The sequence below is a fragment of the Polypterus senegalus genome, chromosome 1 (genome assembly GCF_016835505.1).
Source record: "Polypterus senegalus isolate Bchr_013 chromosome 1, ASM1683550v1, whole genome shotgun sequence".
Taxonomy (NCBI): Eukaryota; Metazoa; Chordata; class Cladistia; order Polypteriformes; family Polypteridae; genus Polypterus; species Polypterus senegalus.
In genome coordinates this window covers 276,589,020-276,604,057 of record NC_053154.1, presented here as the reverse complement: position 1 = coordinate 276,604,057, position 15,038 = coordinate 276,589,020, and the positions used below count along the sequence as shown (strand labels likewise).

The window sequence follows — 15,038 nt, the reverse complement described above, 5'->3', positions numbered from 1 at the left end:
CCAGAGAATCAGTCATTTTCCTGTAGGTATTATTAATCTCTGCTTCAGAGAGAAAAAGATAGATGCTTAAACCTAGGATCAAGAGCTGATGCCATGCCCGGTGTCTCCCTCTCATTGACATATCTCTTTTCCTAGATCTTGTCCTTCATTATCTGTGTGTCACCCAGTCTTTCCTCGGTGCTCATGACAAGCTTGGCATAAAGTGGTGCCACGATGGACAGAGTGGGCCTACTCTCCTCTGACATTATCAAGGTGGCATCCTTCATTGGCTTGAGTGCTTTGAGTACTCCCTCAGCACATGTGATGTCAGCCCTGCTCAATGTGAAGATATCTTTTTCACTCTTTCTGACCTTTGTTGAAAGGAGTGCTGCATAGATGGCTGGTTGTTGTTCTAAAAATCTTCCATTCATGTCATGAGAGCTGTTCCACCTTGTGACAATGTCTGTGATTAACCTGTGTTTTAGTAGCTGGCGTAGATCTTGTTTGTGTTTTAGCTGGTGGCAGGCTTTTGTGCTGTGTCTTAGAAAGGTTATAACATGTGTGATCCTGCTGAGTAGTCATTCTGCCACTGCCAATTTCAGTGCTTTTTGTGAGGCAAGATTCAAGCTGTGTGCAAAACATTGTATGTGTGTCATGTACGTAAGTCCAGCCACAACGTTCATATTGGATGCATTGTCTATTACAATGATGGTCTCTTTCGCTCCCAGTCGCCATTCATGAACGACCTCCCTCTTCATTCATTCGTTCATTCATTCATTCATTTGCCATAGTCAACGGCCTCTCCTGTGTGTCTGTCATGCATCACCCTTGTTTGTAGCACATACCAGTCCATCTTGCACTCATCCGTTATGTGATGTGCTGCTATTGTTATGTACAATTCATTGGCATATCATTGCAAATGAAATAGAATATTGACTGAGTTATTTTGTTTACACAAATTGAGGTCAGTGATAACTCGGTAAAATTGTGTGGAATTGTTCCATAGTGAGTTGAGAGGGATCCAATCGTTTAATGTTTGACATCTGCTGTTCCTTTAGCTGTACATTACAATACAATACACAATACAGTTTATTTTTGTATAGCCCAAAATCACACAGGAAGTGCCGCAATGGGCTTTAACAGGCCCTGCCTTTTGACAGCCCCCCAGCCTTGACTCTCTGAGAAGACAAGGAAAAACTCCCAATAAAAACCTTGTAGGGAAAAATGGAAGAAACCTCGGGAAAGGCAGTTCAAAGAGAGACCCCTTTCCAGGTAGGTTGGGCGTGCAGTGGGTGTCAAAAGTAGGGGGTCAATACAATACAATATACACATATACATTAGAATGGTGTCTTGCTAAATGTGCTCTCAGATTTGCTGTGTTCCACAAATATTTGATTTTGGCATTACACATTTTGCAGAAGACATGGCTCTTGTTATTCTCCTTAGTGCCTTCTTTATTGTGAAAGCCAAAATGAGCCCACACTTCTGCTCTGTACACTGTGGTCTAAGTCCTCTTGTTTCAGCCACCAGTTGTAGCGTTACTAGTCAGCTTGGTTTGCCACTGCCCAATCCGTGTTGTATGCCAGATCTGCATGTGCCTGAGTATTGCAGCCTAAATACATCAGCACTTACGCTACTTCTTGTCTCAGTTCACGTAGTTACGTTAGCTGAACATAGATTGCAACACTGTTGTCTTGTGTTCAGGGGTTTTAAACACAACACAAAATAAACTATTGTGAGACTTGAATTTTTCTCTGTAAACTAGTAATTTAAAATTGATACTATGTTTTTGAGAATCAAAAAACATAATATTGCAATGCTCAAGTGTATTGAGATTTTTTTTACACTTCTACTAAGTATTAGAACTTCCCTAATTTCTCCAAAATATCTCCATTGCTAATATGTAAATTTACATTGCTATATTACCACTGGATACCAATCTGAAAAAAAATTCTGTAGAATTCTCTTCACATTACTACATTTGTTACAGTATGTACCTATTTCTCACATCCTGTGCACTGAACTGCATTTTTTCCCAAATACTTCTACCACATAGACTGCGTGGTCTTGCACCCACATTCTCCATACCACCAGACTCTTTGACTCAGACTATGTAATTGGTTTTTCCTGTATTTACCTTGAGGTCTTTTACTTCCAAACAACTTACCTTTTCAGTATTTTCTCCCACAAATACATTTAAGTTTTTACCATCAGTACATCATTGATGTACAATAGGCCAAATGGTAATCCTTCGTGGAATGCTCAGGTCATTACCTCCATGACTGTCACAAAAACCAACAGGCTCACCTTAAATCTTTCATTATTCTCAAATTTATTTGTGTTTCCCCATATACTGACATTGCTGTAGACAGTAACCATTCTTTCTCACCTAGCTTTTTCAACAAGTAGTCCTACCCATCCTTTCATATTCAAATAATAAAAATGGAGAGCTCCATCAGACTTTTGTTATTATCTGAAGTACAGCAGATTTCAGTTAATGTATTATAAAAGGGCGATGGTAAATAAGAGTGAAAATACAAACCAGTGTCAGAAGCACGAGCAGACAAAACATTGATTTGACAAATAAACAAAAACTAATCAGAAAAAAAGAAAACATTAAGCCCATAGTTCTAAGAAGGTTCTAAGAGGAGATTTATGAATGTGGTGAGAGAGGACATGTAGGTGTTGGGTGTAATGGAGCAAGATGCAGAGGACAGAAGATATGGAAAAAGATGATACGCTGTGGTGACCCCTAATGGGAGCAGCTGAAGGAAGAAGAAGAAGATGACTTCCATTCAGAGTTGTCACAATAGGAAGTCAGCTACTCATAATACACAGTCACACTCAGATAAATATTAATTCACACTTGTTTGTTTATAGTAACTAATTAATCCAAGATGCAGATATTTTATTGATGTGGGAAAGAAATGGAAATACCCAGAGGAAAATCCTCTGACACTTACTGTATGGAGAATATGCAGTCTCCATACTGACAGTTCCCTGGCTAGAAATTGAACATTGGAATCTAGCTTTGTGAGGCAGTAGTGCAAACAACTGCACAGCTAAGTGGGAAAAGAAGCAATCAAGTGTCTTTATTAATTTACCTGAATCTTAACTTATTCTGTTTTATAGTTAACCATAGTTGAATGTATCCTTTTGTATAATGCTAGCTCCCCACCTTATAGCAGTATTTAGTGATTTATGAAAAGCAGTGGTTATGTTTGTTTGAAAATAATCAGTGTTTCCTGTTGTGTATTGATTAGAAGAGCACACCATTCTCAAAGTGACATCTCAGCATTGTACAGTGCAGTGCAACCACTGAATCTCATTGCTCTGCTTCACATACTCCATACACTGCCTTAATGCATATAGGGGCTGGTCCACTTCTGTTTCATTACATGTGAAATTTTTATCTTCTGATTAAGAAGAACCACATCTGTCTTGTGGGTGCTTTTGCCACTTGTACATTCATCAGAATATTCTGCAGGCACCGTATTACCATATACCTTACATGATGTAAAATAAAGGTTTATTGGTTTTATTGATTTAAAGCCATATTCCCCTCACAGACCTATATTATTTATAGCTGTCTTTGTAAGTGATTACTAACTGCTGACTGCACACACCAGACTTCAGTTTTAATTTTTTTTAGTTGTATTTATTGCCGTTATACCCTAAAATCCAATTTATTATTACTGCAGAAATATCAGAAAAATATGCAGGAACAATACTATAATATAGTGCAGCAGATCTGGATTGCACAGGTTACTAAAGAAAGCAGTGGAGTAGAAATCACAAAAAATGACTGTGTCAAGTTAAAGACCCTTTATAAACACATATGTCAAGTATAAATTAACAACAATTGGTATCAGAATAAGAGGTTTTTCTCTTGGACAAAGCAATGTCTTCACATAAACACCACTTTAGACATATCTCTGGCTGAGGCTTTTACACTAATAATCATTTACTAATTTCTGCCTTTCATCTAATTACAAAGCTTTTTCTTACTATTGCCCAGACCCCACAATTCTTAGTAGTTCTTGTTTAAATAGAATTCATTCATGAGGCATTGTGTTAAATGTCTTATAAAAGTGAAAGTTACTCATAAAGTTATTTTTTGTGCAGTTAATAGGCTTTGTTAAGTAGTTGCTACGTGCACTATAAATACTACATCAGTCAATGTCAGTACCAAGAAGCATTTTTAAATATAATAGACCGAAATATTTTTTATTAAATAGGAGCATTTTAACAAAGCTGAATGATAACTAGTTAAAAAAATTAGTATAGACGTATAGTATAGGTATAGGTATAGACATAAAAAAAAAAAGTGACCTAAAAGGAAATATTAGCACAGAGAGAATAGAAGAAAAGAAGTTAGAAAGAGCAGAGCCAAAAAGCACCACATGCACTTATGGAAAAAAAGTGACAAATGGGATCTGCTGCCAAACAGTATAAAGTTTGCAAGGTGCGAGGTGTAGGCAATGCATACATTTAAATTGAAAATTCTGATAATTTGGGATTTTAGGTGATACAGAGATGTTCTTAAGTATTATTTTCCTCTAGGTCAGGGGTAAAAAAGAAAGATTACACTACCAGACTGAATACAAAGGTAGAGGTCTATAAGACACAAAGATAGAGGTCCAGCAGACATCTTGCACAAACTAGCACACAAGGATACCACTGTGTTTATGTTTAGAAATAATAGTGTAGCATCCCAGCCAGGGTGAAGCCCAGAGGAAAAGTGACTTTTGGGTCAAGTGGAGAGGGCAAAGAATGATGTCGGGGATATGTTTCACAGTAAATGGAAGAAAAAGGGCAGCACCCTGAACAGAGGGGCAGAGAACAGAGGCAGAGATTTTTGGATGGTTTAAGATTGTCAGACAGAGAGAGGGGAATAGCTGAGCTGGGTACATGAGGTGGGTTATGAAAGTGGAATTGTAGTTTTTTTTTTTTGATCCATTGATGACATCTCTCAGAGTCATAACAATGAGCGATTCGTAATTGATTGTAAATAGTTCAAGTTCAAAGATTTTGCTTTTACATTTGTGTGTGGTTTTTTTTTTACCTTTCGAGTAAACTGTTCTGCAATCTTTTCATGGTATGGAGATGATATTGGGACACCGATTAACTTAACAACTAATCTGAGTGAGACAGTAAAAAAGGAAGAAGATGAACCTGAACATCAACAATGGGAATGTTGCAAGCCAGGAATCACTTTAAATGGTACCCACTGTTTTAATAATATGACCTGCCCAAGGTAGAGAAGAAATAGGTATGCCTCCAATACAAAGATCAGGATTAATGAAAAATGGGGGTGTACTTGTCAAACACTAGGGAAGAGCGTGGATATTTCTCTTCCTCCTGCCAAATCTGAAAAACATTTAAAATTAGGAAGAAAAAAATGCTTGATTTTAAATCAAAGTTTAAACTTAACTGGAAACAAATGATTTATGTGTAAAAATTAAGTGAGTAATATATTGTAAACTTGACAGCTGGAATGCATTTCTTTATGTTCTTGATTTGCAAGTGATTTTGAGCGAAAGCTAAACAAACACTCATGATTTTAGGTATTCATTTTAAATGTGCAATGCTTTTTGTAAGTTCTTTTCTTTGCACATGGTCACTTTGTCTGGGTAATAGTTGTACTGTTCATTCTTGGTATTTTTAAATATGGAATACAATTTAACGTTTCATCCTCATCATCAACATATAAGCAGAATTTTCATTGTAGTTCATTTCATTTTTACTCTACTTTTCCTGCTTTGAAGTACATGAGCAACAGGCCCTTAGAAAACAAATCTTTCCAATCTCACCAAAAGTCTTTGCTTCTTATTGGTGAATTTCCAAGCTTATAATCTTTCTATTATATTTTTGATTTGCCCTGAATTTCTCCTGGTGGGCAGTGCCCAATACACTTTACATGGGAGGCCCTGGCACATTATTTCTTTTCTCTTCATTTGAAGATTGATATCACATTGGGAAGTAGAATAAGCCCAGAAGCCTTGAGAATGAACTCTGCTTTGACTACATATGCTCTAAAATTTCATCCTTTTTTGTAACTGACTATGTCAATTTAACTGTGCAGTGCTTTGCCTTCTTAGCCTTCTGTGTGAATTTACTGGTCAGACTCACAATCACCTTGTCTTCGCTGGTGAATAAGGATACCCCAGTCCACTTTCAGCTGCTGCTTCAACTACCTCCACAAAGGCCAAACCACACTTTTATGACAGAAGGACATACTAAAAGATTTTAGGTAATAATACTTCTCCTGACCATTTCAAACATGGTTAGGAACTTCTCCGGTACAAATTTTAGACATTGGGAAAGCCAAAGAGATGGCAAAGTATAGAGACTGCAGAGATGCAAATTAGAGTTCCATAAACTTTCTGAGGAATGTACATGCTGTCCCTACCATCACAAACGGGAAACGGAACAAGATACAACTTTAGTGGTGTCCTACACCTGCTTTACAGTACTTAGACTTAATCCTAATATGCAAAAAGAAAGCTTGCTCTTTAAATACAAGAACCAAATGGTGAACGCTATCGACCCTGGGACCATTTTACTTCTTAGATTATTCCACAAAATATTACAGGATACAAGGTTTTAAGTTTTAGTCTGCAAAGCACCTTTACACAGGATTTGCAAACTTGCAGGACTCCTCAAATATCCTTCTAAATAGAGACCTTTTATCTGGCAGGGTGGAATTAATGTTAATTCTGTGATTCAGCTGTGGACCAGAATATATATGCCAGTGTTACAGAGTATAAAAAGATCTAAACAGTCACAACACATATGGTGTAAAAGATGTTTTGGCAAATAAAATCACAAAACAGAATGAATAAGTGATTCCAGCAAGCATGAAATAAAATGACTGTCACAGTTTACCATTGCGTGGTGGAAATAATACTTTGAGGAGTTCCTGGTACTTGTGAATTACCATTACAGACAACAGATAACTCTCACAGGACTCGCTCAATTTCTGTGGATGATTTTGTTGAAGTGGTTAATACTAGGGTGTTGTACCGTGTTAGCCATTTATGAATGTAGTGAGAAGTCAAGGAAAATTACACCTTTTTTTCGAGGAAACTCAGGCCCCTTCTTCAGGCAAGATGTAATCTAAGAAGAAGATGTCGCTGACCATGTGTGCCAGTTTCTTCCACCGGGTCTTCAATTCCATGTAGTAGTGGTACATTTCGGTGTCTTGTATGTCTGTAGTACTAAGCTGTTATACCATGCTAGCCATTATAAATGTAGTGAGAAATCAAGAAAAATGACACCTTTTATTGGCTAACTAAAAAGATTACAATATGCAAGCTTTTGAGTGAGCTCAGTTCGCTTCTTCAGGCAAGATGTAGTTAATTACATTTTGACTGAAGAAGGGGCCTGAGTTGCCTCAGATACCTACCTGAGATGCAGTACTGCTGGCATAGAAGCAGAATTAAAGTTCTTCATCACTAAACAGCCTTTTGCATCAATCTTGGGGAGAGAAGCAGGTGAACAATTGAACCTAGTCAAACGAGTTGACAAGGTACAAGTGCACTCGCTAGCAACCATACAAGAGTTAGTGAGCACGTATCCTGATGTATTTTAAGGTCTGGGTGAATTCCCTGGTGAACATCACATTCATATTGATCCAGAGGTGATGCCAATTATACACGGCTGTCGGAAAATTCCATTTGCTATTATGGACAAACTGAAAGAAACACTATGTCATCTAGAACAGCAAAATGTTATCATACCAGTAACAGAACTGACAAAATGGGTTAGCAGTCTGGTGATTACAGAACAGAAAAATGGCAAACTCTGAATATGTCTAGATCCATGTGAGTTGAATAAGGCTATCGAAAGGCAACATTACTCCATACCAACTCCCAATGAAGTCCACAGCAAAAAATATTCACCATTCTGGATGAAAAGGATGGATATTGGCAAATCAAGTTGGATAGAGAGTCATCAATGCTCTGCACTTTCAACACCCCATGGGGACTGTACAGATTCAAACGTCTCCCATTTGGAATCAAATCTGCAAGTGAGGTCTTCCAACAGAAGAACAGCGAAACATTTGGAGACATGCCTGGTGTGCACATCATAGCAGATGACATGATTATTGCAGCTATAGGTGAAAAGGAGCATGCAGAGATCCTTCACAAGATGATGCAGAGAGCAAGACAGAAAAGTATTAAATTTAATGAAGAGAAGATACAATATAAGGTCGGAAAAGTTAAATATATGGGACACATAATGACAAGAGAGGGAGTACAGCCAGATAATGACAAAGTGAAAGCAATTGTCAATATGCCAAACCCAGAAGATAAGAAGGCTTTGCAGCGCCTACTGGGCATGATTAAATATCTGGCACAATACATTCTCAATAAAGCAGCAATAACAGCACCCTTGAGACAGTTGTTGAGGAAAGACGCACAATGGCTCTGGAGTCCTGAACATGATACAGCACTGGGTAATCTCAAGAAATCACAGATGGAAGCACCAGTACTAAAATTCTTTGATCCAAAGCAAGCAATATTTCTTCAGGCTGATGCTTCCAAAGATGGACTTGGTGCATGTCTTTTGCAAGAGGGACAACCTGTTGCATATGCATCCAAAGCTCTGACACCATCAGAATGCAACTATGCACAGATCGAGAAGGAGTTGCTGGCTATAGTTTTTGCTGCAAGGAAGTTTCATCAGTACATTTTCGGTTTCCCAGTAGTTTTGCAATCAGATCATAAACCACTGGAAGCCATCTTCACAAAGCCCTTAGAACAGACGCCACCACGTCTGGAAAGGATGCTTCTTCAATTGCAACACTATAATCTTCAAATAAAGTATACACCAAGGAAGGATATGCTCATAGCTGATGCCTTATCCCGAACATATGATGTAGAAGAAGCTATTGAGGAACGCATGTGTGAAGATGAGAAAATTGTTTATGCCATGGAAACAACTGAAGCTATTGGGGAGGAGCTATATACACAGTTACAAAGTGCAAACTTAGAGGACGAAACATTCCAAAAATTGAGTACTATGCATAAGAATGGGTGGCCAATGCACAGAAAACAGGTAGATGCAGCACTGCAAGTATACTGGCCAATCAAAGACAGTATCAAGATCGGTAATCACGTCTTTATGTTTGGTGACAGAATTATCATCCCTACCAGAATGAGGTTGATGATGCGTGAAAAGTTACATATCGCTCATCAAGGTATTCAGCGAACCAAAGAACAAGCACGCACATGTACTGGCCTGGCATGTCCACAGATATGGAACAAATGATAGGAAAATGCAGTGCTTGTCAACAACATCTCCCAAGAAATCAACGAGAACCCCTAAAAAGTCATGACTTACCTGAATTGCCATGGTACAAAGTTGGTGTAGACATATTTGAGCTACAAGGTTAGTCATTTCTTCTCACAGTGGAATATTTTTCTAAATACCCAGAAGTACAGCAGATTAGGGACAAAACAGCACAAACAGTGATTGCAAAACTGAAAGCTGTGTTTTCAAGGCATGAAATTCCTAAAGAAGTGATTAATGACCACGTTCCTTTTGCAAGTGCTGAGGTACGGCACTTTGCCAAAGACAGAGATATAACATGGAAGTTCTCCAGCCCTGGATATCCCCAGTCAAATAGTATGGCGGAGAGAACAATAAAGACAATCAAACTGATGCTTAAGAAGGCTCTCCAGACGAACACGGATGCACATCTTGCATTATTCAGTCTGAGAAAAAACACCAATTACAGGATTAGGTTTCTCACCAGCAGAGTTATTGATGGGCTGTGTTCTCAGAAACACCCTCCCTGTAACAAGTCCCATGCTGAAATCCAGATACACAAAGAAAATGAAGCAGAGACTAACACAGCAGCAACAAAAACCAAAAACTTATTATGATCAACGCACAAAATCACTTTCTGTTCTTGGTCCAGGAGCAAAAGTCAATGTAGAAACCCCGCAAGGCTGGAAACCAGAAATAGTGGTAAGAAAACGTCAAGAACCAAGGTCATATGACATTGTGACTTCAACTCCAGCAGTATAGATGCAATAGATGACATCTTAGGCCACGCAATGGTGACATGTTTATAGTTGATGAGGATGAAGAAGACCACTGTAGTACAGAACAGGTGCCGACACAAGAAAATGCAGGTATACCACGTCCAGAAAGCCACCAAGGGGAAGGCCAAATGGACAGTCAAGTTCGAGAAAGATCCACTAGAAGTGGCAGGGTTGTAAAAATACTCAAGTACTCAAGACCTCTGGGTCTCAGGACTACATAAGCACACAGTACTCAGCAGTGAACTGATAATATGAAAAAAAAATTGTGTGCATGTGTACATAGTTGGTTATTTTCTAATGCAAAACAGTAAGAAAGAAAAGGAAAAGTGATTTTGTTCTTGGAAAAAGGGGGATGTGGTATATTGTGAATTAAGGTTTTAAATAAAGTTGTTATAAACCAGATAACCAATGAATAAATAAATGGGAGTGGTTAATAACAGAGAGTAATGGAGACGGGCGTCTTTGGTAAAGTTCTGTTTTGTGTGCGCTAATAAACTAAACGCCTTTTCTGAGTCTGCCTTGCATTGAATCATTTACGGAAGCTTCCATAGCAAATAAAGAATATTACACAGGGTGATGTTTAAAGAAGAAAACAGTATACCACAGGAACAAGTTAAGGAATGTCATGCTGGTGAAATAAAGAAAACAGTAGCGGAATACAACATGAATGACATTTTCAGTGCAGATGAGATTGGGTTATTTTATCAATTACTTCTGCAATGTACCCTAACTGTTCAAGGAGACCCATGCAAATGAGGGAAGAAATCAAAACTTTGTTTAACTGTCCTGTTTTGCTGCAGTGCATCTGACAGAATAAAGCTGAAACCATTGATTAGGAAGATAATCCACAGTGTTTTAAGAATGTACAATCACTTTGCTGTAATTATTGAGCAAATCAACAAACTTAGATGACACAAGGAATAATTAATGAATGTCTGAAGAATTTGGGTACACAAATGAGAAGGCAAAGAAGAAAAACTTTTGTTTCAATTTCTAATTGTTGAGCACATAATTTAACATGTGAATTGGAACATGCTAGAGTTGAATTCTTACCACCAAACTGTACAGCGGTCCTGCAGCCTTTGGATCTCGGTCTTATTCGTGCTGTAAAAGTGTATTACAGGAGTCAACTTATTAAAAAATCATTGTTGAACCAAGTTTCAGAAGTTAATTAGCAGCAAAAACAGTGCACAAATTAAGAAAAGGGTTACAATGAAAACCTTCAGCCACTGTGGCCCTTCAGGACCGGAGTTAGGCACCCCTGATTTACACATTTTGAAGTCCTTAAATGTAGTTTTAAATAAAAAGGTCTTGTGTTTTGTCAGTGTTGAATCATAAGGATTCCGGCAACGAAAGGGCAGCTGGTTAAAACAACATGTGCCACAACAGCTTACTTAGAAGAGAGAACAGAAAAGGGTCAGAAATATTTTATAATGTTTATTTTTGAAGTAACTAATAATTACTTGAAAAAAACGGAAAATGTCTGAGTTCCTACACCTCTAAGCATTGTAGGTACCATTAGTCACTTTGGCAGTGATGTCCTTAACTTCTCTGTAGTAATAACACCACATGACCTAGTGTGTGCTTGGTGTGTGGGTGTGTTTGTGTGTGTCCTGCGGTGGGTTGGCACCCTGCCCAGGATTGCTTCCTGCCTTGTGCCCTGTGTTGGCTGGGATTGGCTCCAGCAGACCCCCGTGACCCTATTCGGATTCAGCGGGTTAGAAAATGGATGGATGGATGAATGGATTTTCTTGTACAGTTCCAGCATCCACTGTTATCTTCTTTTGCTCTGAGATATTTCAGTCATTGATTTTAAGACACAGTGTATTTTTGAAAAGTGTGGAGCTCTCATTGGTGCACCAAGATTCTGTAAAATTATGGCCTGGATTATGTCTTTTAGTCTCTTGCTATGCTTGACATCACTCAGTTCTACTTGAGTAATCCCTTTTATTCTGTTTATTGTGTTTTTCCCCAATCGTATTATCATGATTGCTATTTGGGCTTGGGAGCAAGGTAGACATCTTTTGTCAGCCATCCTCAGCCTGGTTTGCACCTCTCTCTCAAGCATGATGTTCACCCAATGTCTTAGTAAGATGCATGGGGTGTGTGTTGCTCAGTCAAGAACCACATTTATTTGGAGTTGGGACGTTACTGACCTTATTATTCTTATTATATTATTATTACTTGCCTTAACATTTTCCAAACCTACTTTCTATGGCACAATAGATCAGCAATGTGTACATGGCAGATATGTTCCCTAAAAGGAACACTCACACTCACACGATTCCCAACTTGATTTCAGGATGCCAGTTAAGTTAATATGCTTTTCTTTGGCCAGGAGGACCAATCCAAAATAACTAAGGAAAAAACATTCTAACATGGGGAGATTATGGAAACTCTGCACAAAATGATAGCTGGCCCAGGAATAAAGCTTTGTTCCTTACTGCTAGCAAGCAGCAACTCTACTGCCTGAGTCACTGGGCAGCTGGTATATTTTGCAGCTGTTTTCTCTCTTGTATGCTTTTCTGTTTAAGTTTTATTGTTAATTTTGTATAATTTTTGGTCTAGAATTATTTTTATATATTTGGTGTAGATTTTATAAACTTTCCAATACATTAATAATCTCTGCTTTATGTAGATGTTTATCCCAATTACCTTTTGTAGAAGATTCATTGTGCTTCCTCTGCTAAAAATACACATTACAAAATTCTTATTAATTTTTGCCGGTGTATCTTACTTAAAAGACACAAATTTAACTACATTGTAATCACTTCTAATTCAGTAACATTTTTCATTGAAAAAAATCCCTCTTTCTATAGTTGGTACCTTTTTAAATGTAGATAAACAATAAATTAATGGAAAATAGAATTTGCTGAAAATACAAATACCTTTTGCTCAGTATTATCATTGTGTTAGAATATTTCTGAAACAGCATGCTGTATTGTTGACTTTGTTTTTAAGCACTTTTTTGTATCATTACTAGGCAGCTGGATAAAAATCAGATCATCTGCATTGAAGATGGAGCCTTCAGGGCCCTCAGAGGAATAGAAGTTCTGTAAGTATATACCACACATCTATTAGCATATCATTTACTGTTTCAAATCCAGTTTGTGTTAAGATTGAGCAAACAGTAACATGTTTTACTATTCCAGATTTATTACTATTTTCATTTATAAAAGAACATCATTTTACAAAAAATGTTCCTCTGAAAAAATCATGAGAACTCTTTTAAATGCCCTTAAGCCATTAAACTAGTTACATTTTATTGTAGTGTGTACATTGTATATAGTGCACATAGTACAATGAAATTTCTATTTGCATGTCCCCTATTTGCAGGGAAAGTGAAGAAAGAGAAAAAGAACAGAATGTAAAGGAAGGATTGGAGGTTAAAGCAAAAGAAAGAGAAAGGGAGCAGAAAGAAAGAGAAGGAAAGAAAGAAAGAGGCAGGATTGGGGGAACCGATGGTACAGAGGAATTGAGGCAGGTGGTCAGGAGTGAGTTTCAGGGAGAGGAGCCTGTGGCCAAAGAAGGAGTGCTACTGTTGAGTAATACTAGAGAGTAGGACCAGCTCGTTATGTGGTGTCTCCTTCAGACACAAAAGGACTAGCGACGGGAGACAACAACATCATTTATTTATATAGCACGTTTTCATACAAACAATATAGTCGAAAGTGCTTTGCAAAATAAAATAAGGTAAACTAGCCAACCCGCAGCGTACCATACACCGCATAATCTGGCTGGTTTTTTAATGATTTTTAAGCACAGGGAGAAGATTAACATTTGAAAAATCGGTAATGTAATAAATCAGTAAGAAAAGCAACATTGTAACAATGCACGGAACGAACCAACACACAATCGTCCGTGACTGAAAACTGGCAGACGGAGGGATGGGGGTGCACGGCGCGGAGTCTGGAACGGGAGGAGAGGAGAAGGACGTCCATTCAGCTCTGTCCGTCATGCTAGTCTGCTGATTTCTCGTTCAGTATGCACTGCCCGCTCATGTGCCCACCTCCAACTCGTCACTCGAGTCATTGTCGTCTTTGTACAGTTCAGATGTACCTGTGACTGACGTAGACTTTTCATTGCTCTGTGCGGTTTTGGCTGCTTTTCTATATATAATCCACCAAGACACCCGACCACGGTAGTAGCGAGGTGGGAGGGGGGTGTGAACAAAGTGCAGGAGCATCTAAGAAGACGCATGTTTGTCGCAGATGCGAATTGCTGTATGTAGCGTGTAAAACAGTTTGCTATGGTGCACGTGGTCGTGCGTCGTAACCGAAAACTCAGTTTTTAAAGACTGCTTACTTCATTGTGTTTTAACCTCAGTTGTAAAGGATTGTTTTAAGGATCCCATGGGATACCCCTCGCAAACTGTTTTACACGTTGCATATGGCGACTCACCTCCACGAGAAACATGCCTCTCTGAACAGTACAAGGTGGCTCGGAGGTACATGAGGCCTCTACAACAGACAAATATAAATGACGCTGTTCTTTCTGTGTCGTCGCGCCCGTGTTGGTGGGCGTGGCTCTGCGAGTTGTCGTCGTATCCAATGGTCTTGGAGTTGGTGGCCGTGGCTCCTCCCTGTGTGCACCATAGGTATCTTACTTGTCGGCGGCTTAGTGAATCCACGCCCCTTCCGTGCTTTCCATGGGTGTCTTGCCTTTCCATGGGTGTCTTGCCTTAGTGAATTATATATATAGATGTAAAACATAAACAAGATCAGGCAATAATATTATACAGTATGTAACAAAGGGAAAGGTAAGGTCAAATGGAAGACAGAAAAAACAAGTAAAAAACTCCAGTTGGGCTGGAGAAAAAAATAAAATCCTTTGGGCTTCCAAGGCCAAAAGACCACACAGCACCCACTGGACATTCAACAACAACAACAACAATATTTATTTATATTGCACGTTTTCATGCAAATGATGTAGCTCAAAGTGCTGGATGAAGAAAGAGAAAAAAAAAACTCCAGACAGCTGGAGAAAAAAAAACAAAATCTGCAG

General features: G+C 38.5%; 1 protein-coding gene across 1 annotated transcript in view; it reads left to right on the top strand.

The window, feature by feature from the left end:
• Positions 1-15,038, top strand: part of LOC120542482 (slit homolog 1 protein-like) — a 349,841-nt gene that overhangs the window by 189,605 nt on the left and 145,198 nt on the right. The window contains exon 6 of the mRNA XM_039774990.1: positions 13,018-13,089. Coding sequence (XP_039630924.1) covers positions 13,018-13,089 — 72 coding nt within the window. The remainder of the gene's footprint in view (positions 1-13,017; positions 13,090-15,038) is intronic.